The sequence below is a fragment of the Heterocephalus glaber genome, unplaced genomic scaffold, assembly GCF_053883595.1.
Source record: "Heterocephalus glaber isolate CG9 unplaced genomic scaffold, H.glaber_assembly_v1.0 deba00001497, whole genome shotgun sequence".
Classification (NCBI taxonomy): Eukaryota; Metazoa; Chordata; class Mammalia; order Rodentia; family Bathyergidae; genus Heterocephalus; species Heterocephalus glaber.
This window is the reverse complement of record NW_028258320.1, coordinates 67,114,189-67,137,045: the sequence shown is the minus strand read 5'-3', so window position 1 is coordinate 67,137,045 and position 22,857 is coordinate 67,114,189. Positions and strand designations below refer to the sequence as shown.

Here is a 22,857-nt window from a genome sequence, read left to right as displayed (position 1 = left end):
AAGTGCAAATTTTAATACAGATGTAGGCAAAACAGTGGAGTGAACTGTGGTACCTTCAAAATGATCATGATTTGTAATTTTGCTAGTATTTTCCAAGCCCGGTATTCATGAACTTGGGGATCTGCAGCTCCTCAGGCCCTCCAGGACACTGCTTCTCCCATGGTTCGGATGGAAACCAGCGGAGAAGGCACAAGGGCATTGTTCGTGCAGTCTTCCCCCATGAGCCATTACCAACAGTCAGTTGGCGTAATTGTGCCAATTTTGACGTAATTTATGCCAATCTCATCCTCAATTACCAACGAGAGGTTGTTGACTTGTGTTTTTGGTATTATAAACAAATGTGTTTAAAACAGCATTTTAAAGATGATTTATATATTTGTGATTAAAGAGGGATTAAAACATCATGTATCACCCAGTCTTTTCCGTGTTGTAAATGAGTGTGCTTAAGAGGCATGGTATTCCTGACTAGAGAGAAGTTAAAAACACGGAGCCTTAGAGCTCGCAGAGACTTTACCCAGACTTTTTGGGTCACTCCTAGAATTGTGTGGCAGAGGAGTTGTGCAGCAGGAGGAGAAAGCATTTCCCCACAGCAGGGCTAGTGCCATGTCCAGGCTCCATGCTGGCTCCAAGGCTCCATTCCTCCCTGTCCTGTTCTTTTCCCTGTGGCTATTATACAGTTTGTACTTTTAGCTACTAAAAATAAACAACATAGATTTTTTTAAAAATCTGTCATTCTTGTATGTTCTTGGGCCCTTCCTGGTCTCACCAGTCTGAACAGGTAAAGGCACAGTGAGTTTTAATTAATGGGCAAATAATTTAGAAAGCAATCAGCCTGCTGTTTTGGGACTTAGACCTTCCTAGGCCCCAGAAAAATAATGATCTTTTTCCAGCTCCTGATGTGAGCTAGTCTGCTCATATATCCCCAGAGACACATGGGGGAGCCGCCCAGTCAGGTGGTAGGAACCACTCTTCTTTAAAGCCCCTTGCATTAATTTAAGGGAACCCACTCTTAGATGAGGTACCCGGAATGGTACAGTTCCCGTCCTAGGCCCTGTATTGATGGTTAAGATACCTGACTGGCTTCTGTTAGGTGATACAAAGAAGAGTTTTAATTACTGGGATAAGATCTTATCCAAATCCTGAAAACACAAAGTAACAATTCTTGGGAAGCACTTAAGCGTTTATTTGACTGGTAATTTGATGCAAGTCATTCTTGTTTTATTTACTGCTAGGGTACTATATTTTCACTGAAAATATGTGACCGAATAAGGACGAAGGACCTTTGCTTTTGGTACGTGCATTTGTCCCATATCCGATAACACACTTTTCAGTGCCTGAGGGTGCTTCGGTTGACTTGATTTCCGTCTTGGCAGCAGGTGTGACTTCTTTTGTAATTCACTTTAACTGGTCATTCCACAAGTTCAGTGTGTGTAACAGGAGGTGGCAGGAGTTACACTAGTGACTCCTGTCATAACTGAGTCCAGTGAGTGAATTTTAGGCATAGATGTGCGTAAAAGGAAGAGCCTAAGCAGCAAAACAAGGTGCAGATATCTCTACCTTTCTCTCCTTTCTCTCTCTCTTTTTTTTTCTGGTACTGGGGATCGAACTCGGGTCCTTGCACCTGTGCAGCAGGCAGCGAAACCACTGAGCTAAATCCCCGGCCCTCGCCTTTCTCTTTTTGTGCTGGAGGTGAATCGCAGGGCCTTGTGCATGCTGAGCATTTGCTCTACCAGGGAGCTATACACTCTCATTACAAGATGTTGCATCCTGGTCTTCACTTGCTTTGTGTAACGGATTAAGTAGTAGCTGTGTCTTGAGAATGGAAAGTTGATACTGCAGGCCGACCAGCTGGCTTGGGAAAGAGTTAACTCTGGTGCTGGAGGCCATCTCCCTCAGCTTCCTCTTTAGCTTGTCATTGCCTGGGTGGTCTGCTTTTTATCAAGCCCGCATCACTGGCTTAATTTATTTCCATAGTTACCTAGTATATTTGAAAGCAGTTATTTTTACACACAAATCTTAACTAACATCTGAATGACAAGGAAAGAGCCATAGGGCATGAGATCTCTGAAATCTACTGGGGTTATTATTTGTTCCCTCTTGCTCCAGTCAGTTGGTCTGAAGTAGGCTTTGCAGGAATAAGCAGTGACCTTTTCAGCTTCTCTGTGGACAAGGCAACCAGCTGTTCTGGAAAAGGATCTTCCATCCTAGACGATTCTGGGGTGATAGGGATGGAGTGGTAGGGGCGGGGATGATGGAGTCTTCTTTTCTGAAATCAGGAGAATCCAGCAGTAGAATCAGAGCAGTTCTCATGGGAGCAAAGTCTCCACCTGAAATGTGTCCCGGTCCTGATGGGGCTCACACTCAGGAAAGTCAGACATCTGTGACCCATGCAGCTCCTTGTATGCATCTGACAGCCAACAACAACCATCCACCACTGGACCCAAGGACTAAACCTAAGAATTTTGTTTCATTTACTAAATGGTTGGCAAGCTTCCTCTTATATCTGAGCAATTTAAAATATTCGGTAACTAAAACATTCATTTCCTCATCTAACTTTCAGGAGTGTGCTGAGATAACTAAAAGGGAGATGGCCCTGCCTCTGGGGATGGTTTGCACCCTACTGGGCCCTACTTTGTGTCCTTCCTTTTGTCTTTTGGCGTGGTAGAGAGAGAACTGTAGCTAAGAATAGTCTGGGTAGTCTCTGTGGTAAAGATGAGCTACTTACTAACATTGGAGAATAATTATCAATCACCAGTGACTATTGAGGGACACAAAGGGTGTCTCCACTGACTAGGTGTAATTTTAGAACAACTTTTATTGTTTTACTTGTTTTCCTAAGGATTCATTATGTGATTTTTAGTCTTATTTGAACTAGATTAACTGCTCCCTGCTGCTCTGTAGAGGATGACTATGGGCAATTGGATGACTCACGAGATGAAAATGGATGTGTAGATAAAGGTTTGCTGAATCAGATCTAGCTTGCAAGTAATACGTTAATTGAGATGGCATTGGATTGAGGCAGGAGGATTAATTCAGAAGTTTATGACTAATGTCGGCTGAGTTTCTGCCCATTTGGAAAAACTGTGCAAGGAGAGAAGGCATCAGCGTTTTGCCCATTGCTCAGTGACACAGGGACAATAGACAGCCGTCGTTCTGAGATAGGAAAAGTTTGAGGGTGGAGACCCAGGAGCTACCCATGATGTCTTATTTTCCTTGGGGTTGAGCACCAGGGGAAGATGCTGCCTGGCATTGACCCCTGGGCATCCTTGCCTGTGGGTTGGCCAGTGTTGGGGATTCAGGCATGTGTGTGCCCTGCTATGAGAAGGCAGCACCCGTGCTCAGGTGCTTGCAGCTTTTGACTTGTACTGCAGCTGCCAGTGAGCCACTCTATCTCATGGAAGGTGAGGGTGTGGACTGGCCAGCCTTTGTGTTTCCTTCTAGCTTTTGCCATTTGATTATTCCAGACATGCTTTGTTAAAATCCCAAAGGAATTAAAAAAAAAAGTATTGGTGGAAAAACCCTTGTGTAATGCACAACCTGTAGGTTTCAGTGAGACTGAAGCCTTCATCCACATGCCATGGGGAACCTCTGCACTTGGGGCTGGCATTCGCACCAAAATGTGTGCCAGCCAGACCTGGCACACAGTACACACTTGCAGTACGTCCACCACCTGAATTTGGGGCAAGTGGTTTACCTTCTCTGAGCCCAGTATTGGTTGTCTGAAAAGCAGACCTCACCCAAGCTCTGCACAGAACTGCAGTGGGAATGAATCCCAGGCCACCTGCACACCATCTCCCTGACTGTGGTCACAGGAATGCCAGAGTCTCTTGGGAAGAAGGAGCCTCAGTGGCTTCCAGCCCACCCTAACTGTGCATCGACAAATGACTTGGCCACTGGCCAGACTGCACACCTGGCAAACTGTCACTGCTGGCTTGGGGACCACACCTGGGGTTGCTGCGTTTTCTCATGTTTTGTCCCAAAACCACTCAATGCTTCTGCCTGTGTCTGCAGAGGGACTGCAGATGTTTTATGTGGCTGAAGGATGTCCCTTTTAAAGCTTTCAACCAAAGCAAAGAAAGAGAGTTTAATCCCCCGATCCCATCAGCTTTGACGTATATGAGTGATAACAAATATAGTGAAAATTTAACTTAAAAATTATTACAGTAGGGCTGGGGATTTTCCCCGAGTTCAATCCCCGGTACCAAAAAAAAAATTATTACAGTAAAAGACACGTTGCCATTAATCCCCCTTAAAATACTCCTCCTCATTTCAAACACACTTCCTTCATCCCTGCATTCTTGCCACTTCCTGAGGCAGTGCTGGAAGTCCTTCCGGAGTGTCTTTAGTTGTGCTGAGCCAGAGTCAGAATAATGGTGGATGAGGAGACATTGTACTGTTTTTATCGGACAGAAATTGCTGTAAACAGTTGATCAGTGAGAGGTGACCAAAAAATACAGTGAAGGATTAAATTTAAAAACTTTATTACAGTAAAAGCCACATTGCATTAGGCCCCTCAAAACATTCTGCCTCGCTTCAATACATGTATCCCATTATTCTTGACAATGTGTCTTTTACTATAATACATTAAAAAATTATATTATCATTTTATTTTCAGATTACCCATTGTATTAGCATTCCAGCTACTACGTTTCCCAAATCCGTATTAAAAGAGGTGAGAAGCCCATGTTTATTCCAGTGTAGCTGGGAAAATTGGCATGCATCTGTTCTTCCACAAGATGCGCCATGGTTGTAGACAGTAAGCTGCCTGCAAGTTCTTTGTGAGCTTCCTGGACTTTTCCTTATTCAGTGTCCAGCAGCGCCGTGTAGGACCTTGCATGAGCTTCGTTTTGTCCTCATGACTAAAGAGCCCCGGACAGTCACCTTCGGCTGCCTGAGACAAGCAAGAACAGCTGTTCTCTGATGGCAGTGTCACAGGGTTTGTGAAAGGGGGACTGAGTATCTGAGAATCTTTCATTAATTTCAGGTGCAATTTGTATTTTTGGTAGTTGTTTTCATAATGCATGTCAAATTGTTTTCAAACGATACATGAATATGGTCAGGAGACTTACAGAGAGATTCCATTTAAAGCTACACCTGCCCTTTGGGAACCTGCGGAAGTATTACAATTTACCAGGAGAAACCCTGGACTGGAGGGAATGGCCCATGTGAAATTATCTGGGTAGTTTGGCAAGTCACTTTTTCATTCTGCAGTTTCCTCAGCTGTAAAATAGGGAGCTAATTGCCTGTGTGAAATCATTGAGCTGGTGAGTGTAAGTGCGTGGGGCTTTGGGTATAACCTGTAGGTAAAGGTGCTGTGACTGTGACTTCTGAAGAAAGCGTTAAATAGAAGAGCCCTTCCAGGAGTTCCTAGACTCAGCACGCTTGGCTCTTTGGGCTTCTTGGATTCTTTGGTCCCTCTCCAGATTTCTGGGGTCCAGGGCTAGTGGAAAAGAGTCCTGGAGATGCTCCTGGCTGCTCTGAGTTGGAGCGAGCCTACAATAAGGCAGTTGCTCAGCTCATCTTGTCCCCTCTTTATCAGAGCAGAATGGGAAATGAAGCCGCCTACATCACCTGTATAGCAGGGACTGAACTGTCTGTTTAATCCCACCAAAACTGAGGGAAGAGAAGGAGCAGAGTGAGGGAGGAAATTAAATTTCCGAAGCACCTTCTGTGCTCCAGCTGCACTGGTAGATGGTTTAAGATTCATAGCTCTCTATATTCAGGTCCTAGGAGGTGGGCGGTGGGGCTTGGGGACTTGCCTGGGTTCAGGCCATGGCTGTGTGTCCAGCCAGATAAGTGATACCAGAAGGCCCCTGGCCTGGTGTCAGAGCCCTGGGTGGTCTTACAGGAAATAGGGATTTTGAATTTTTGCATAGAACTTGAGGCCTGTCTTCTTCGGCTGGCCTTGCTCAGGTCAACAGGAAGGTAGGTTTTAAAACAGTGCTTCCTAATGCCTCTTAGATAACAGAGGGGTTGTCTCTGCAGCTGAGTGAAGCACTTGATGGTGTTTTACCAGACAGAATCGGTTGATTGTGACTGTCCCCTTGGGGATGATCTAGCAAAGACTATACTTAAAGGAATACAGAAATTGATGGAAATATTGTTCCTGTGTTTTGGATGTGTTCTCGGTTACTTGCCAATATTGCGTTCATATTTATTCCAGAGAAATTTTTGTTCCGAGTGTCAGTCCATAAATGTATTCACGTTCCAAGACAGTCAAACACAAAAAGGTCATGTAGGAAGCCCTAAGAATATGAATTTTTAGAAAAGTTGACCAAACGCTTATCCATCTGATCCCAAAGGGTAGCTAAAAGACAATCAATATGAAGCCTTAAAAAAATACCCACCAGTCACCAGGTTTTCCTTTTGTTTGTGTTTTGCAGAATCGGCTATCCGATGCCCATGTTTGCGGGATTCTGCATCATGTTTATTTCAACAGTTAGTAAGTGCCTCACGTTTGCCTTCTGAGTGTGGCTGTCGGAATGAGTTCTGCTGTTCTCAAGCTGAGAATCAGAATATGGTAGGGGTGAAGGTAGGGGTTGTGTATTGGAAAAAGGAGTGGAGAGAAAGGCTTTGTAGAGCAAAAACATAGTGCAGTAAATGTGGAAATGCTCCCCTGGTTAGAGATGGCTTTGGAAATGCCCCTGTTGGGATGGTGCCATCCCACTGGCAGGGGCATGGCCCTGATGTGCTGGCTGGGGCCTCCTCTTTTGGCAGTGTTCGCCTTTTCCAGCAGCTATGCCTTCCTGCTAATCGCTAGGTCCCTGCAGGGCATCGGCTCTTCCTGCTCATCTGTAGCTGGTAGGTATGGAAACACCTGTGTGGGCAGATTGGGGGGCTGTGTTGGTTGGCTTTCCTTCACTGTGACAAAATATCTGAGAAAAACAACTTAGAGGAGGAAAGGATTATTTTGGGTCACAGTTCTAGAGGTTTCAGTCCATGGGCAGCCGTTCCATTGCCTTTAACCTGTGCTGCGGCAGAAACGTCCTGGTGGAAGGGCATAGTGGAAGAAAGCTGCTCACCTCACGGCAGCCAGGACGCAGAGAGAGGGGGCCGAGCCAGAGAGGAAGGGGCTGGGGGCAGATAAAAACCTCAAACTTACAGTGCCATGATCCACTCTAACAAGGCCCCACCGCCTCTTACGATCACTCCCCAACAGCACCATCAAATTATAATCTCATCAGGGTCTTAATCCACTGTTGAAGTTAGAGCTCTCATGACCCAGTCACCTTCTGAAATCCCTACCCCTGAACACATGAGATTTTGAGAGATAGTTTAGATCTAAACTATAACCCCCAGCATTGCCCTCTGGGCAGTTAGCTGGACTAGTTCAAGGGTTCAAGGTAGTGGCGGCGGTGGTGGTGGTGGTGGGGATTCTTGGAGAAGCTGCCCACCTTCCTTTTGGGTTCTGCTTGGTCCCATCCTCAGTTGCTGTCCCAGACTCAGGAAGATCACCAGTCTGGCTGGGGAGGGAGGGTGCTCCCCAGGGCCTAGCTATTAACTGTGTCTTCAATTTAGGGATGGGCATGCTTGCCAGTGTGTACACAGATGACGAAGAGAGAGGCAATGCCATGGGGATCGCCTTGGGAGGCCTGGCCATGGGGGTCCTAGGTGGGTAAGGGCCACTGGGTAGGCGCGCAGACAGGAGGGGTGGCTGCTATCGGGCAGTGGTGGCGCTCACCTGGCAGCCCTGGCCATGGTGGAGCTGTGTCTGCTTTCTATTTCTTACCTTCATGGAGACTTTGGAAAATGGTAGAAGGAGTCTCAGCTGGGAAGACCTGGGTTTCCCTGGCCTCTGCTCCAAACCTCGCTGGGCCCCTGTGTGAAACAAAGGGCTGAGTGGATTGGTCTGCTGGAGCCCTTCCTCTCAAACATTTCTTGTGTTATGATCTGAGAGAACCTTCCCACTTTTCATCCACCTGCTCTGGAAGATCTCCCAGGCCAGGGGACAGATGTCTTCCCTAGGGGAGATTCTGATCCTTTCCCTTCATTTGGAGCCTGTGGTTCCCCCTGTGCCGTAGTGGGCCTTTCCCAAGCCCCAGAAGCAGCACATCCCTGTGACCTGGATCTCATTTCTTTGGGACCTCACCTTTGAGAGGGGAATTCTCTGTACGCCTTGGCTGTTCCTCAAGTGAAAGCCCACCTGGAGGAAGTTGCCAAGCAATTTACTGCTAACTAAAAAGAATGTAGGGTGACCCCTCCCACTTTTTTTGAGCAAAGTGAAGAGAAACACAAGAAACAGATGGAGGTTCTAGTGTTGTGAGGCATCCACCGGGACTGGCTTGGCCCCTGTCTTTCTGCAGTGGGCCCCCCCTTTGGGAGTGTGCTCTACGAATTTGTGGGGAAGACGGCTCCTTTCCTGGTGCTGGCAGCCCTGGTGCTCTTGGATGGAGGTGAGTGAGGCTCCGTGGGCACTGTGGCCATGACCTTGGCGTTCTTGAGGGCATGGACTCCTGCCATGCTTGCTTTCTGAAAGGGAGATCATCTGTGCTTTTCCCTTGCAGTGATTCAACTCTTCGTGCTCCAGCCATCCCGGGTGCAGCCAGAGGTAAGTAAGCACCTGGGAATGAGGGCTTCCAGTGGCCATGGTGACAATTCTAACCTGTTTTCTTTTTTCTTTTTTGCTTGACAGAGTCAGAAGGGGACGCCCCTAACCACTCTGCTGAAGGACCCCTACATCCTCATTGCTGCAGGTGGGGCTCCCGGGTCCTTCTCAGATGAGGCCACTTGAGGGAGGTGGCAGTGAGTGGTGGGTGCCAGTGGCCATTTTGTTGCCAGAAATGTAGGGCTGAAGAGAACATAAAGGGCAGACAGCTTCCGTGTCTCAGGAAATGGTCTTCTGTCATTGTTTTCTGACCTCAGCCGAGGTTGTCTTCTGTTTTTCACCTGGGGAAAATCTAAATGGTGTGCACCCTGCTCCTCAGAGGGCCAGGGTCACAGGATGCCACCGTGATGCCCTGCCTCACAGGCTTGCTTGGAGTCTGGCTTGCTGCTTTAGAGTCAGAGCCCATCATTGTTTGGCCTTGAATTTGGTGGCCACATGGCAAGGGTCTTATGTGGGCGTTCTGAATCCTCTTGGCCTGTCTGAATAAAGACTGACAACAGAGTCCCAGAGGGCTCAGAGGACACCGCTCCTCTTACAGAGAGCCTGCCTCTGTGGAGCAGTGGGGAGGCTTACAGGAAGCACCCTTTGGTGAAGGGTCATGTCTTTGGGTTCTTGGCCTGAACATGCTACAAGAGGGCTTTGGGTTTCTGCGCTCTTGGGAAGGAAGGGGAATGAGTCATATTCATCCAAGCAACTGTCCCCAAAGACCATCCTGGAGGCAGCAGGCCACCTCCCTGTGACCCAAAGGACCAGCCTCGTGTAGCCACTGCCTGGGCCTGCGTGCTGAGGTCAGCGGTGGCCCTGGTGTGAGGCTGGGAGCCCTACGGCTGGGTGCTGCTCACTGGGCGGCTCTGCAGTCTGGCATCAGACCCAGTGAGGGTGCATTTATCAAAGCAGAGGTCAGGTCCTCCAGGAGGGGTCAGGGAGCTTAGGAGAAGGGGGCGCTACCCTGCCTTTGGGCGTTTAAATTCAGGCTCTTCCAAAGCTGCAGGCCGGTCTGGTTCTACCCTTCGCTGCCGGATTTGGTGAGGACTGCATGTATGTGGCCCAAGGGCCGGAAAGTCGGTGCACAGATCTCTTCTTGCACTGGGGCTGGGATGCCTCAGAGCCCTGGTCTTAGGAGGTCATGAGAGTGTGTGGGGATGACGTCCCAGAGATGCGACTCCCTGAAGCTTGGATAAGTCTGGGCAGGACTGTGCCGGCTGCAAGCTCTCTGACAGAAGGGAATAGCAAGATCTATCCCACACTCTGTCAAACATCCCCAGTTCTCGGGAGGGAGGGGTTCAGAAGCAAGGGCTGTGGGAGGAGTCCAATCGTTTCTGTGTTGTGCCTGTAAATGTCACAGAGAATGAAAAAACCTCCCTTCATTATGCCTGCATCTTCATCAAGGTCACAGTGTTCCCTGAGTTTGTTTAGCAAATTACAGGTTTCAAGGTGCACAACACAGGACACTCCCGAATGACGGATGGAGGACCAGCCGTGTGTCTTTTTCCAGATGGTTCTGTATTTACAAAGCATCTGCTTAACAGGGTGATAGTGGCTGTTTGCATAGATACCCTGTATGGAGGGCTGATTTAGAAAGGATCCCTCCACAGCACACCTGGACCAAGAGCACTGTGATTTTCCTTGGATTCCCTGGCATCTCAGGGCGTCAGAGATGTCCGTTTTCACGGCACAGTGAACCCTAATCCCCAAGGTTTCAGGTTGTTCCAGCACCATGTGTTGTCTGGAAATTGCCTCGATGCTGGGTGCCTCAAGCAACTTACTTCGTTAATAAATTGGAGCCCCTCTTTTCATTAATAACTTAGTTGCATTAGACCAAACGATCTCTAAGGCTCCTTCTAGTCCCACACCATATGACTTTGAAATTCCACTTGTTTAAAGTTATAATAATGATAGAAACACACCCCTTGCCAACCCTTTGGCTTGGTGTTTATTTTTTCCTTATGGAGGTAGAGAAGCTCCGGATACTTGAGCTGGGGCACCTGGAGTCTGATCGTGTTCGGAGATGGCTGAGGACCCTGGGTATGGGCAGTGGAAGTACACTAACCTCTTCCTCTCCTTAAGGCTCTATCTGCTTTGCGAACATGGGAATCGCCATGCTGGAGCCAGCCCTGCCCATCTGGATGATGGAGACCATGTGTTCCCGGAAGTGGCAGCTGGGTAAGGAGCAGAGCGGCTCTTCTCACTCTAGGAGCTTTGTCCCCAGGGTGGGTCCTGTCAAGGTAGCCCTCCTGAGCTGGCTGTGCCAGGATGGTAAAGTGAGTACTTCTGTTTGGCTCTCAGGGAGAGTGCCTAGGGCAGCTTTGGGGTCTGTTTGGGCTCCATGCTTTGTATCATTTGTGTTAGATGCTTCAAGCAAAAAGGTAAAATTGCCATGAGAAAAAGAGACAGGCACACACACACACAGAATTTGCCTTTTATTACAATATATTGTTAAATTACTTTCTATCTCATTATTCATTGTTAATCTCTTACTGTGCCTGTTTTACAAATCACATTTTATCATAAGTTTGTGTAGGTTGGGAACTGTCTGCATTTTTAAGCATCCACTGGGGATTTTGAAACGCATCCCCCACAGATAAGTAGGACCATGGGTCTCTGTTTTTGTTACCTTGATGTTCAGCATTGACGTGCTTGTGATTGTAAATATTGTTCCAAACAGGGCTTTGTAAGATACTGTGATTCATTTCCTTTCTTTTTACAGGCTTATTAATAAATGAATTAGTCATTGCCTTGTCTTTTCATTTTCTTAGTTTTCTGTGTAGCACTAATGGGTCCAGCCCCCGGACTTGGGCAGAGATGAAAGGAACCTGAGTGACCATGCCCTCCAGCAGCTTTGGGGAGGGTGCCTGTCCAACGAAGTTCTCTGAAATCTTGCATATTACCAAATAACTTTACCCTCACCTTCCACTTGCTTGACTTAGTTTGCATTTGTGTGTGTGTGGGGGGGGTTGGGAATCAAACCCAGGCGTCCTCTATCATGGAGCTACCTCTCCAGCCCATTTTTTTTCTTTTCTTTTAATTTAATTTAATTTAATTTTGAATTAGGGTCTTCATAAGTTGCCCAGGCTGGCCAAGGATCACATGTTTGATCCTCTTGCCTCCGTTTCCTGAGTAGCTGGGATTATAGGTGTGCACCACCACATCTAGCTACCTGTATACATTTTGTTTTTCTTTTTTCTTTAGTGGTGCTGGAGATGGAATCCAGGGCTTTGCACAGGCAAGGCGAGTGCTCTATCACTGAGGCACATCCCCTACACTGCGTGAATAATTCCTGGTTGGAAATCATTTCCCTGTAGAGTTTGGAGACCTTGTTCTGTCATCTTCTGGCATTCAGGGGTGCAGGGGAGGAGCCCAGGGGTGTTCTCATTGCTGACCTTCTTGGGAGCCCAGGCAACCTTCTTCCTCTCTGAATTATGAGTGTCTGCCATGGTGATTTGCAATGGGGTCTGCCTTCCTCTGCAGTGTGGTCTTTCTGGTCCACTGGCTCGGCCCTTTCACTTGAGGATCTCTTTGGATCCAGGAAAACTTTTGGTATTATTACTTAACTCCCTCCTTCCTCATTTTCTTCTACTCCACTTAGCTGGATGTCAGACCTCTATATTTTCTTATCTGTCTGCCCTTACTGCCCTTGATCTGTTCATCCCCCGTCTGTCCCCTCTGCGTGCTTCTCCTGGCCCCGTCAGTCTGTGCTGGCATGTGGAGAGGGAGTGGGATGTGAGTCTAGAACTTCCATTTACTCTTTTATCACATTGCAGTTGAGTTTGGTGTGGGGGAGTAAAACCTCTAGATTCAGTCTCCCTTGTTTAACCAGAGCACATCACTCATTTTTCACAGTTAATATGTTGTTCTCTTGTAAGGTTTTGCCATAAATTTTCAACCATCCCTACTTTTGGGTGTTTGGGTTCGTTCCAATGTTTGCCATTAGAAACTGTCCTGCAGAGGATATCCTTCTTGTGCATTCCTCCTGGAGTTGGGGATTTGATCTGCAGGGGACGGTCAGTACCTGCTGTTAGTGTACTAATACAGCTATTATCAGTCTTTCCCAGTGACTGAAATGTTATGCATTCAGGAGGTCTTGTTTTAATTTTATTTAATAACTGAATGAAATTAAGCATCTGTTTGTAGAGTTTATCAGCTGTGTATATTTTGTTTAGTGTAAATTTCATATTGATATACTTTGCCCATTTTTCTATCAAGTTGTCTGCATTTCTCCTATTGATTGTAAGTTTTTTTTGTATATAACATGGTCCTTTATGTTTATAACATGATCTATTGATTGTAAGTGTTCTCCTGTTGATTGTAAGTGTTCAGTGTATATAACGTGATCCTTTATGTTCTAGAAGTTTTACACATACTGCTCTTTCCTATGTCTTTTGACTTTATATATGGTATGGTTTGATACTAAGAACACGTAAAATGCCATTAGTCAGACATAGCAGTCTTCCCTTTTGTCCTTTCAGATCTAGCTCAGAAAGGTCTTTACCATGCCAAGATTGTTTTTTACTTTTCTTTTTGGTACCGGGGATCAAACTCGGGACCTTGTGCTTGTGAGGCAGGTGGCGGAACCACTGAGCTAAATCCCCAACCCCCAAGATGGTTTTTTTAAAAAATATGTTTTCCTGCAATACATTTAGATCTAGAATGTTCCCTGGATGGCTTATGTGTTCAGAGGTTGGGCTTTTGGAAGGTGATTGGATCATGGGATCCTCATTTAGTGGACTGATCCACTGACAGATGCAGAGCTGGATGTGCTGTTAGCAGGTGGAGTCTGGTTGGAAGCGGTAGCTCACGGGATGTGACCCGGAAGGGTCATCTCCTTCCCTCGCTCCTCCCTTCACTCTGTGCCTCCTGGCTGAGCACCCTTGCCTCCATCCTGTTTCTCCTTGGACCCAGCCCATTGTGACCTAGAATGGTGAGCTAAAATAAATCTCTCTTCCTTTAAGTTGTAGGAATGGGATACTGTGTCTCAGAGACAAGGAAAGTGACTAAGACAGTACATTTTTTTTTTACATTAGAATTTTGGACTTCTATGACATTAATTTCGTTCCAAGGTGTGTGGGATGTAAGTTTTGTTTGTTTTTTCTATATGACCAGCTTTCATCCCAGGGCCATTTCCTATTGAGAACATCCGATATTCCCATCTCTGTCATTCCCTGGATGAGCATGTGGGCCTGTTTCTGGATTCTCTCTTCTGTCCTACTGACCTGCCATGTCTTTCCTCTGTCAGGACCTCAGTAATTAATCACTGTGCCTTTAGAAGACTGCATAATATCCAGAATGCCGGTCCCCACACATACCCCTTTTTATTTAAGAATTTATCGATTATCTGTTCTAGAGATTTATTTTCTTTTCACAGTTCCTGCAATGCACGTATGGCTATCTTTGTAGGGAGTTTCTCAGTTCTGACCTGCTCTGGCATTTTTAGTGCCCCTAACTTTTCTGCAGGTGACCTGCATTTCCTTCTGGCATTAGCCCTCTGCAGGGTGCCTGGTCAGAAGCGCCTCCTGTTTAGACTTTCCCCTGCTGTGCCTACCTCACTGCATGTGGTCCAGCCTGAGTATCAATCATTCCCTTCCAGTTCTGCATTGATTTTGCATTCTTTCCTCAAACAATCCTTAAAAAGCCCCAGTGGCCTGGGGGTATGGGGTGCATATGGGGAAAGACCCCTTGCTAGTGGGTATGACTTTTCTTTGTGGAGTGATGAAAATCTGGATTCAGTTAGTGGTGATGATCACACAACCTTGGAACACAATAAAGTCCACCAAACTGTACCCTGAAAGAGTGAATTTTACAGGGTGTGAATTATGTCACAAAACAAAAAGCAAACCTCCAGTAAGAAGGAGGAAGGACTCTTGGAACTAAATGAAAGGCTATTTCTTGGGTGGAAAAGGCAGCTCTGAACTTCCTGGCAGTCAGGATAGAAGAGGAAACCTTGGGAGCTGCTGCAGAAAGCGCACTGCTTTCCAGGAAGGGTGCTTTTTTCCTATCACTTGGTTAGTGTGGAGCAGTTTTGCAAAGGAGTAGGACATTTCCTGGTCTTGCTGCCAGTTCCGGCAGCTGCCCCTTGAGGAAGTGTTTCCCAGTGTCTCCTTCCTCCCGGTCCTCAGTAACCTGGCCTCAGGTGCTCTCAGAGGTGCCTGTCAGTCCAGGTGGAGCACACAGGTCAGCCAGGTGCCCTGCATTTGCTCCCTGCACCCTCCTGGCTGCAAAGCTTTTCTAATGTCTCTGGTGTCTCCACTTAACCGACTTACGATCCTAATTGAATATGTCCTGGTCATGTACAGGGTACTTAAGCTGCTCATCCTCTGCAGACAGAGCCTGAGGCTTCCTTTATAAAGTCTTTAAGGTCAGTCAGGAGTCTGAGCCACATGTAAGATAGCAGAGCAGGCTGCCTGATGTCACTGGGTGAGCATCCTGTGCTTATCAAGGGATGGTGGCCTCTCTGGGCACCTGCAGCTCCATGAAGTGAGTGTCTTCAAACACGATCTTTTCTCCGGATGGCCAGCTGTACTCTGGGAGTCCATGCATGAAGAGGGGCTGTGGGGGCAGGTGAGGGAGTCCCTGCACACTGGAAGCCCACTGCAGTTTGGGCAAGGTCAGCAGACCAGGGTGAGAATGAGGAGGTAGGCTTGCCTATCGTGACAGCTCTGAGACTGAACTGGAAGTGCTGTTTGCTAAGGGCCTTACGATGCGTTTTACTGTTTGATCCTCGAAAGTACCCTGTGAGGTGTGCACAGTGGGAGCCAAGGCAATTTCTTGGGCTTTATGGATGAAAGTGATCCCCTCAGGCCGCAGGTAGCAAGTTTTTCAAATCTGCTAATCCAGTGCTTTTTGCTGAAGAATCATGAGATGGAGCTGGAGCCCATAGAGCCCTGCAGTCCGTGGACAGCAAGGTCAGCCTGCTTCTGGGTTCCGTGTGTGAGCTCGCCACCCCACTCAGAGTAGAAGAGTGTGGCTTCCACTGGAGCTTGACTGTGTCTTTGCTTGAAGCTTCGGCTTTGGAGCCACTGCCTGGGCTCAACCCTGGAGTTAGGACTCAGCAGGAGGCCTGGAGTTCCAAGGGGCTCTCTGTGAGCTGCTTCCTTTAGCCAGAGCTTAAGCCACCAGGCTGTCTGTGGGCCAAGTTCAGCTCCAAAGCAGTTTATTTATTTTTCTTTCTCAGCACTAGGATTTAAGCCAGGGCCTTATGCATGTTAAGCAGCAGCTCTATAACCCTCTACAACGGAGCTACATTCTCAGCCGTTATGAAGGTTTTTTTTTTTTTTTGGTTGGCTGATAATTGTGTTGACCGGTATAGGGTTTATCTTTTTAAAGAGTGAATTGCCAACATTTAAAAATCAAGAGATTTCATACAAGAACCCAGAGTTCCAGCTTATGTAGAAAAACCAGATCTTCTAATACTGGAACTGCAGTCCCCTGGGCAGTAGTTGGCTAGAGAGAGTGGCAGCTGCCTTCTCAGATGAGATTTGGGCCTTTGAAGTCACCACAGACCCCACTCCACTCCAGTTTTCATTTTGTCTCCCTGACTCTAAGGCTGAATGTCAGTAGTTCTTCATCGTGCACCAGCATGGTTATCTTCCGTATGATTTGCTTTCTTCATTCATTTATGAGTCCCTGCCCCCTCGAGTCTCTCATTGTGAGACATGGTCCACCTGATTTCTACTATCCGGACCAGCTCTGTCTCTAGAGTCAGGAGGTCTGCTACTCACCCTTCAGGTTTAAATACTGTGTTCTCAGGGAAGCTTGCCAGCTGTAGGCTCAGGGTTCCTGGAGTGCGGTGCCTGGACTTTTGTTACATTCTTAAGGAGGCCATGTCTTGGTTCAAATAGTGTCTGATTTTTTTCTTTAAAAAAGGCACTTTCCATGGTGACAAGAGTCACGTTGTCATTGTCTCTGCTGCACGTCAGTGCTGTGCTGGGCACATGGCTGTCAGTAAATGTTTGCTGAATCAGATTAGACTGAGTAATTATCTGGCTACTACGTATTGTTAAGTGTGATGGAAATGATTCCCTAGAACATGAAATGCGATTGCTCTTTATTATTTCCCAGAATTTCCAGATCTAGAAAGATTTGGTTTTGGATTTTGCGATGGAACCCATCATTTTGAAGTCCCTGCCCTCCTGGAGGCTTGACCTTTCTCTGTATTTGATGGCTTATCCTTAAAGGGACAAGATCACATTTGTCCCTTTGTATGCTGTGGACCAAAAAGGCCCCAGGTCCTCTGCATTTTGAGTGTAGCAGTTACTTGCTGACCATCGAGTAGCTACCATGCATCTTTGAATCCAATTGGTTGTATCTGATTTCAAGAAAAAAAATACTAAAATTACTAAGAGTTTGAAAAAGTTTCTCCTAAAGAGATTGTCCCATTGTCCTAATAAAAGACAGTGGAGCTGAGGTGGACAAATTCCTGGTAGCCAAGCCTAGTCTGATTCAGCCAGGCCTTTCTATTCAGTGTGGGAACTGTTCAAGGGAGCCGCTGCCCCAGCCAGCAGGAAATGGCTCCCTGCTTATCAGAACCCAGGGGATGCAAGCTCCCTCCCTGGGAGACCATCAAACCTTGGACATGAAACTGAGCTACATATGACTTTTCCACAAAAAAAATCGCCGTGGAGACTTTTTTGTTTTTTTGACATGGAAAGATGTTTATAAGAGTTAACTGAAAAAAAGCAGATGTAGAGAAGTAAGTATCCCATACAGTAATCCCATTTGCACAAAAGCATGTCTGTCCACACACATATGTATAAACTCACAAGGGAAAATAACAGCAATGATTATCTGAGTGGTAGGCTTTGGATGCTTTCAACTGCTTTCTTTTTGCTTATCTTAATTTCCCCTAATTCTCTCAGTGACCCTGTCTTACTCCGGTCACAGGGACATACAGGGGAGGAGGACACGGATATGCCTGGTACACTTAGGTGTGCTGGTTGCTGGGCTCCCAGTTAGGAGCTGTGGGAAGGGGACCACACATTGGTTCATGTGTAAAGCCTGCCACGGACAGAGCTGGGAGTGAGATGAAGCCACTGAGAGAGAAATAGTTTTCATTTCTAGAGCTGCTCGGCAGCTTTGTGGGATGGACAAAAGGTGTGGGGTCCAGACTGGAGCTGTCAGCCGCCGGATATTAGCTGGCCCCAGGGCTTCATTTCATCTGCTGTAATCAACGCAGTGGTGTCTATGATTATTAGTTTTTCTAACATGTGACTGTTATCAGTACTGATAAGGTGTCCTTTTCATAAATTTACAGGCATTGCTTTCTTGCCGGCAAGCATCTCTTATCTCATTGGAACCAATATTTTTGGGATACTTGCACACAAAATGGGGAGGTAAGATTAAATGAAAACAGCATTCTTTCTGTTATGCTGATAATAATGTACTTCTTTTAAAATATTTGAAGTATTTCTTCCTTAGCTGCTACAAGTAATTGTTTTGATTTCCATTGAAAATTTGGACAGAGAAAAAAAAACCCCTAAGTGTTCATTTACTGATGTGCTTTTTCTTTTGATAGGTGGCTTTGTGCTCTTCTAGGAATGATAATTGTTGGAGTCAGCATTTTATGTGTAAGTAAAAATGATGGTATTTGACAAGTAGGAACAATGTGGGACTAAAACTTGTTTTGGGTAAAGACTTACCAAGCAACATTTTACAACAGTGTGAGTTCGTTGATATTTAATTTTATTATGTCTTTCATTTTATCTTAGTGCTTTTTATCACTCTTAAACACCTTTGGACAAGCTTCTCCAGTGGATGTAGTTGTATTCTATGTCAGAAACTATTTAAGATGTTTTATTACATAATTTACTTTTGGGGCAACTAGCCCAAGATAGTAGCAAGATGTTCTTCACATTTAAACATCTTCAACCAGTGGCCAATACCTGCCCCACGTGAGGATTCTTGTCCATAAATTGAGGGTGGTCTGGGCTGATTTTTCATAGATGGCAGGTTTCATAGTAGTTATCTGTTTTGAGCTTGGTCTTTAAAAAACTAGGATTGCAAACCCCATCCTTCCTCCGGCTCCTGTTTCCCTCAGAAGGGAACAAGTGTACTAAGATCACCCCCCTCCTCAAAGCCTTCAGATTTTAAAGACTTTTTCAAGATTATTTAGAGTTGGATATCTTGTTTTAGTGTAACATCTATATCCTTTTACAGATTCCTTTTGCAAAGAACATTTATGGTCTCATCGCACCCAACTTTGGAGTTGGTTTTGCAATTGGTGAGTCCCCTGAACCTTGTGCCTAACTGTGAAACTGCTTTCCCTCTAGGGGAGATTTTCTTTTCCTCTGTTAGAGTAAATAGACTCTAGTTACTTGTCCCAGATTTCTAGAAGCCAGCTGTGTAGATCAGTGACAGCCTATAGATCATGCATATAAAAATACTTGCTTCTACATACTCTTCATTTATTTCCTGAAAACAAGTATTTAAAAAACCCTGGTGTTTAGAGAAGCTAAATGAAGTGGTGCTGGCAAGCTTGGGCAAATAGTACTTCCTCGTGTGAAGCCCATTTTCTGAGGCCCAGCTCAGTGAACAAAGATATCACCTATTTTTTTATAGGGTGTGGTAAAGAAAAATCAGACCAATATAGTGCTGACCACTGTGCTGCAGGAATTTTCACAGGGAAAGGAGATGGGTCTCAATGTTAGGAAAAATCTTGTTATTATTTGGATGAATAGTATAGTTTTGTTTCTCGTTTACAAAATACTGACTGATCATGGTAAAAGTAAATGCCAAATCTGCCACACCAAAAAGGCAGGAATTTAATCTTGGAGTGGTACTGCAGAGAGTACAAACAGAGCCTCTTCTGACTCCCAGATGGGGTTAGGATTTCCTGGTGTGCCCAGGCCGCACACCTCAGTATCAGTCCCGGCAGTGATTCATTCTTCAAGTCTATGGTTATCATTCAACTCCCATGTTTTGTTTACTCCTTTGTCCCCAGCACTGTGTTCAGCAAATACTATTTGAGAGAAAGAAATCTTCCTCATCTACCTGTCTTTGCTACCTAAGAGGGGAGGGAACTAACATTTAAGTCTTGCACTGGTTGTGTTTGCAGGTCTGGCCAAACAGCCAGTACTCAGCATTCTTTACAGAGGGGAAGCAGTGTTTGGAGAGGTTAGGCATGAGCATGTTCACCCAGCCAGGGATTTGAACCCAGAACTCTGAACATGCATACTTACTTTTTATGCTACCCGCCCCCTGCTGTTAAAGAGATTCTAATAATGGTCTCTGTTGTTGTTGGTTTTAGCCAATTAAACGAGCCAACAGCTTTAGGTTTATTTTCCTGAGTAGGGCCAGATCATGTCTGAGACTCTTTTGTGTTCTGGTTCTCTGATCCTCCCTAGCATTTTCCACATTGGTAACTCTCATGATCTAATTGTGAGGCCAGTGTAGAAGGGGCTGGATGAGGTGTGTGAGGTGCCCCATAGCAAGGGACAAGTGGGTGAGAAAATGGAGAATCAGTAGAGCACCAGCAGGTAGCATCCCGGGGACCCACACAGCCAGTAGCCTGCAACCCTGCTGCATCTGAAGAACTGCAAGATGAGTTGCTAGAGGACTGGGCACCCTCACCTAAACCTAAGGCCACTCAACAATGGAGGACAAGGTGAGGCAAAGCAGAGAGCAGCAAATGGTGCCCTAGCAAGGATTCAGCACATGGTCTCAGGTTCTACTCCCAATCTCCAGAGACCTTCCACCAACTTTCCTCAGTGAAAGGTTTGCTGTCACGGGTCTGCCAGGAGTCTGGCAGGTGGTGATGACAAAGGGGAAGAGCTGACAGGGCAGTGAGTTTAGGACATTCCCTGACAAGCAGCCCATTCTTGGTTTACATCAGTTTCCTATGTGCTGTGTTCCTGACTGCCTACAGGGATGGTGGATTCATCGATGATGCCTATCATGGGCTACCTGGTGGACCTTCGGCACGTGTCTGTCTATGGGAGTGTGTATGCCATTGCAGATGTGGCATTTTGTATGGGGTATGCTATAGGTAAGAATGTTGGTTTCAAAGCAACCTTTTACCTCAATGCAGGACAGACGATACATCCTAAAAAAATATTGCACCTTGTGTTTTCTGTTGACAAGACATTTGGAAAGAGCTTTGTCTAATTCTGTGTTTCCCAAAAGGTCCTTCAGCTGGAGGTGCTATTGCAAAGGCAATTGGCTTTCCATGGCTCATGACAATTATCGGGATCATTGATATTCTTTTTGCTCCACTTTGTCTTTTTCTTCGAAGTCCACCCGCCAAGGAAGAAAAAATGGTGAGAAAGATTTAGGATGCAACAAAGCGTTTCTTGATTATTTTAGTAGGGTCATATGGGTAATTTTCTTTTGGCTCAATATTAGAATATATTCTTCTCCTTTTGGGCAGAAACCCCCAGATATAAATGGTGAGAGTTTGTGTTTAATTTGTACCACATAGGGCAGTTACTTGTTTTTACTGTCTTTCAAGCATTGGTTTTAAACTTGAAGGATGCAATTATTTTTGTTCACAGATTAGCATCAGTATAGCTCTTCTTTGTCAATTAAGTATGAACCTAGGATAGCTCAATTTAATTTTCTATGGTTATTGAAAACTTTGAGCATCATTTCTCTGCCTCTCAACATTAGTCATTTGTAGTCCTGTTTGCTTTTCTTCTCACCCTTACAACAGTTAGTAATGGTTGATGTCTTGTTCCTCAGTGCATGTAAGAGTCTAGAGCTTGTTTTAAATTTTTATGGAAAACCGTCATACATGTACCCTGGGGCTCACGTGTGGGGATGTAAACCGTTGAATTCATAACTGCATAACGAGAATCACATAGATAGAGAGAATAAAGTATTCCTCTTTTGAATAGGTTCAAACCTGTTGATTCTGAATCTGAATTTTGACATGTATGAATCATTTTACCATTTCTTAGGCCTTTACCTGACCAGCAAAAGGAATTGCAGTGTTTCCGTTTATTGTTCATACTTGCTAGAGTGGTGTTGCTGATTTTTTAAGTACCAAATGCTGACATACACTCGTCCAGCTGACAGAAGAGGGTCATAGATTAAGGATGAATGAGATGAGCCTGGGGAATGGTGCTTGTGTTCATGAGGAGATGTAAGGCTTGCTCCTGGGTCTCTTGGAAGGACATCAGAAGTCCTATCTGACAGCTGAACTGAAGGGGTTTTAATGCTTTGGCATTTCCTGAACAGTCCGGCAAAGGATGCTTTTCTCCAAAAGTGGTTTTAAAGATAGATTATATATACACATAATCACCTGCAAGTGCTTCTCCCAGGGGCTGTTCAGGACTCTGGGGGATGGAGAGCGAAGGGCCAGTACAGTCCTGGCAGCAGCTGCTTTCTCAACTCCCTCCCTACACAGGGCTGGGTGAGTCTGCTTCCTCCTCACAGAGGTGCAGTGTGGATTAAATGGTAGAGTCCCAGCGGAGTGTTTGGCCTATGTCTGGCTTAGTAAATGTGTGGCCCTCTCCAGAATCACCCATTTATTCTTCCTGCTTTAACCATGCTCTGACTCACTCTGTCTGCCCAGCAGCACCTGAGTTTCCCCATCTTCCCTCTGCAACATGAGAGCTTCCTTTTGCTGTCCAGACCCCAGAACTGCTGGCCCAGCACTGCTCACCAGGGCAGCAGATGTCAGGGGTGGAGGGTTATCTGTCTGTGGGTGGCAGGCAGCATGATGGCCTATCTGAGGTAGTGCAAGAAAGGAATGAGATCAGAGGACGAGCCGGGGAGCTACTTGCCCAGCCAGATACCACTGTGTTGCACAAAGTGATGGTCAAAGGCAGGCTCAGTACCCCTCCTTCTCCACTGAAACCAGTACTTTAGTTCATTTAAAAAAAATGCTGAAGGAAGTAGAAGAGACAATCCTGAAAGGCAGAGGCAGAATGACAGAAAGCCAGAAAGCCACTTCCACTGTAAAATGTCACAATCCTTAATAGGTGCCTAGAAAGATAAATCATTAAAATCTTGAGAAAATGTGCATCTTGTTGCCCATAATTGCTGTTCATAATTGAAGGATGCCATTTATTTGGCATAATGGTAACATTTGAGGGTGGCAGGCAGCCGCTGCTGCCTGCTCATTGTGCAAGCAGAGTAGGAAGAAAGCCAGTGGAATCCAGTGGCACCTGATAAGGAGGCAGGCAGGCAGGACAGCGTGTGCCATGGAGAATTGATCAGTGCGCACTTGAGAAACTCAGTGTAGGAAAGCACTGGTGTTTGGGATTAACAGTGGCCAAGTGCGGGGATGTGAGAGCCAGAAGAAGGCGTGCAACCCTGAG

At 46.0% G+C, this 22,857-nt stretch overlaps 1 protein-coding gene across 2 annotated transcripts in view; it reads left to right on the top strand.

The window, feature by feature from the left end:
* The window catches only part of Slc18a2 (solute carrier family 18 member A2), a 31,512-nt gene that overhangs the window by 4,617 nt on the left and 4,038 nt on the right, over nucleotides 1–22,857 (top strand). Inside the window, exons 4-15 of one of the 2 annotated variants that reach the window (XM_004838848.3) lie at nucleotides 6,384–6,442; nucleotides 6,718–6,801; nucleotides 7,519–7,611; nucleotides 8,304–8,393; nucleotides 8,505–8,548; nucleotides 8,633–8,693; nucleotides 10,673–10,768; nucleotides 17,853–17,931; nucleotides 18,114–18,165; nucleotides 18,755–18,818; nucleotides 20,463–20,582; nucleotides 20,720–20,853. In XM_004838848.3, the coding sequence (XP_004838905.1) occupies nucleotides 6,384–6,442; nucleotides 6,718–6,801; nucleotides 7,519–7,611; nucleotides 8,304–8,393; nucleotides 8,505–8,548; nucleotides 8,633–8,693; nucleotides 10,673–10,768; nucleotides 17,853–17,931; nucleotides 18,114–18,165; nucleotides 18,755–18,818; nucleotides 20,463–20,582; nucleotides 20,720–20,853 (976 nt within the window). The remainder of the gene's footprint in view (nucleotides 1–6,383; nucleotides 6,443–6,717; nucleotides 6,802–7,518; nucleotides 7,612–8,303; nucleotides 8,394–8,504; nucleotides 8,549–8,632; nucleotides 8,694–10,672; nucleotides 10,769–17,852; nucleotides 17,932–18,113; nucleotides 18,166–18,754; nucleotides 18,819–20,462; nucleotides 20,583–20,719; nucleotides 20,854–22,857) is intronic. The other variant, XM_021253349.2, reaches the window with a different exon arrangement.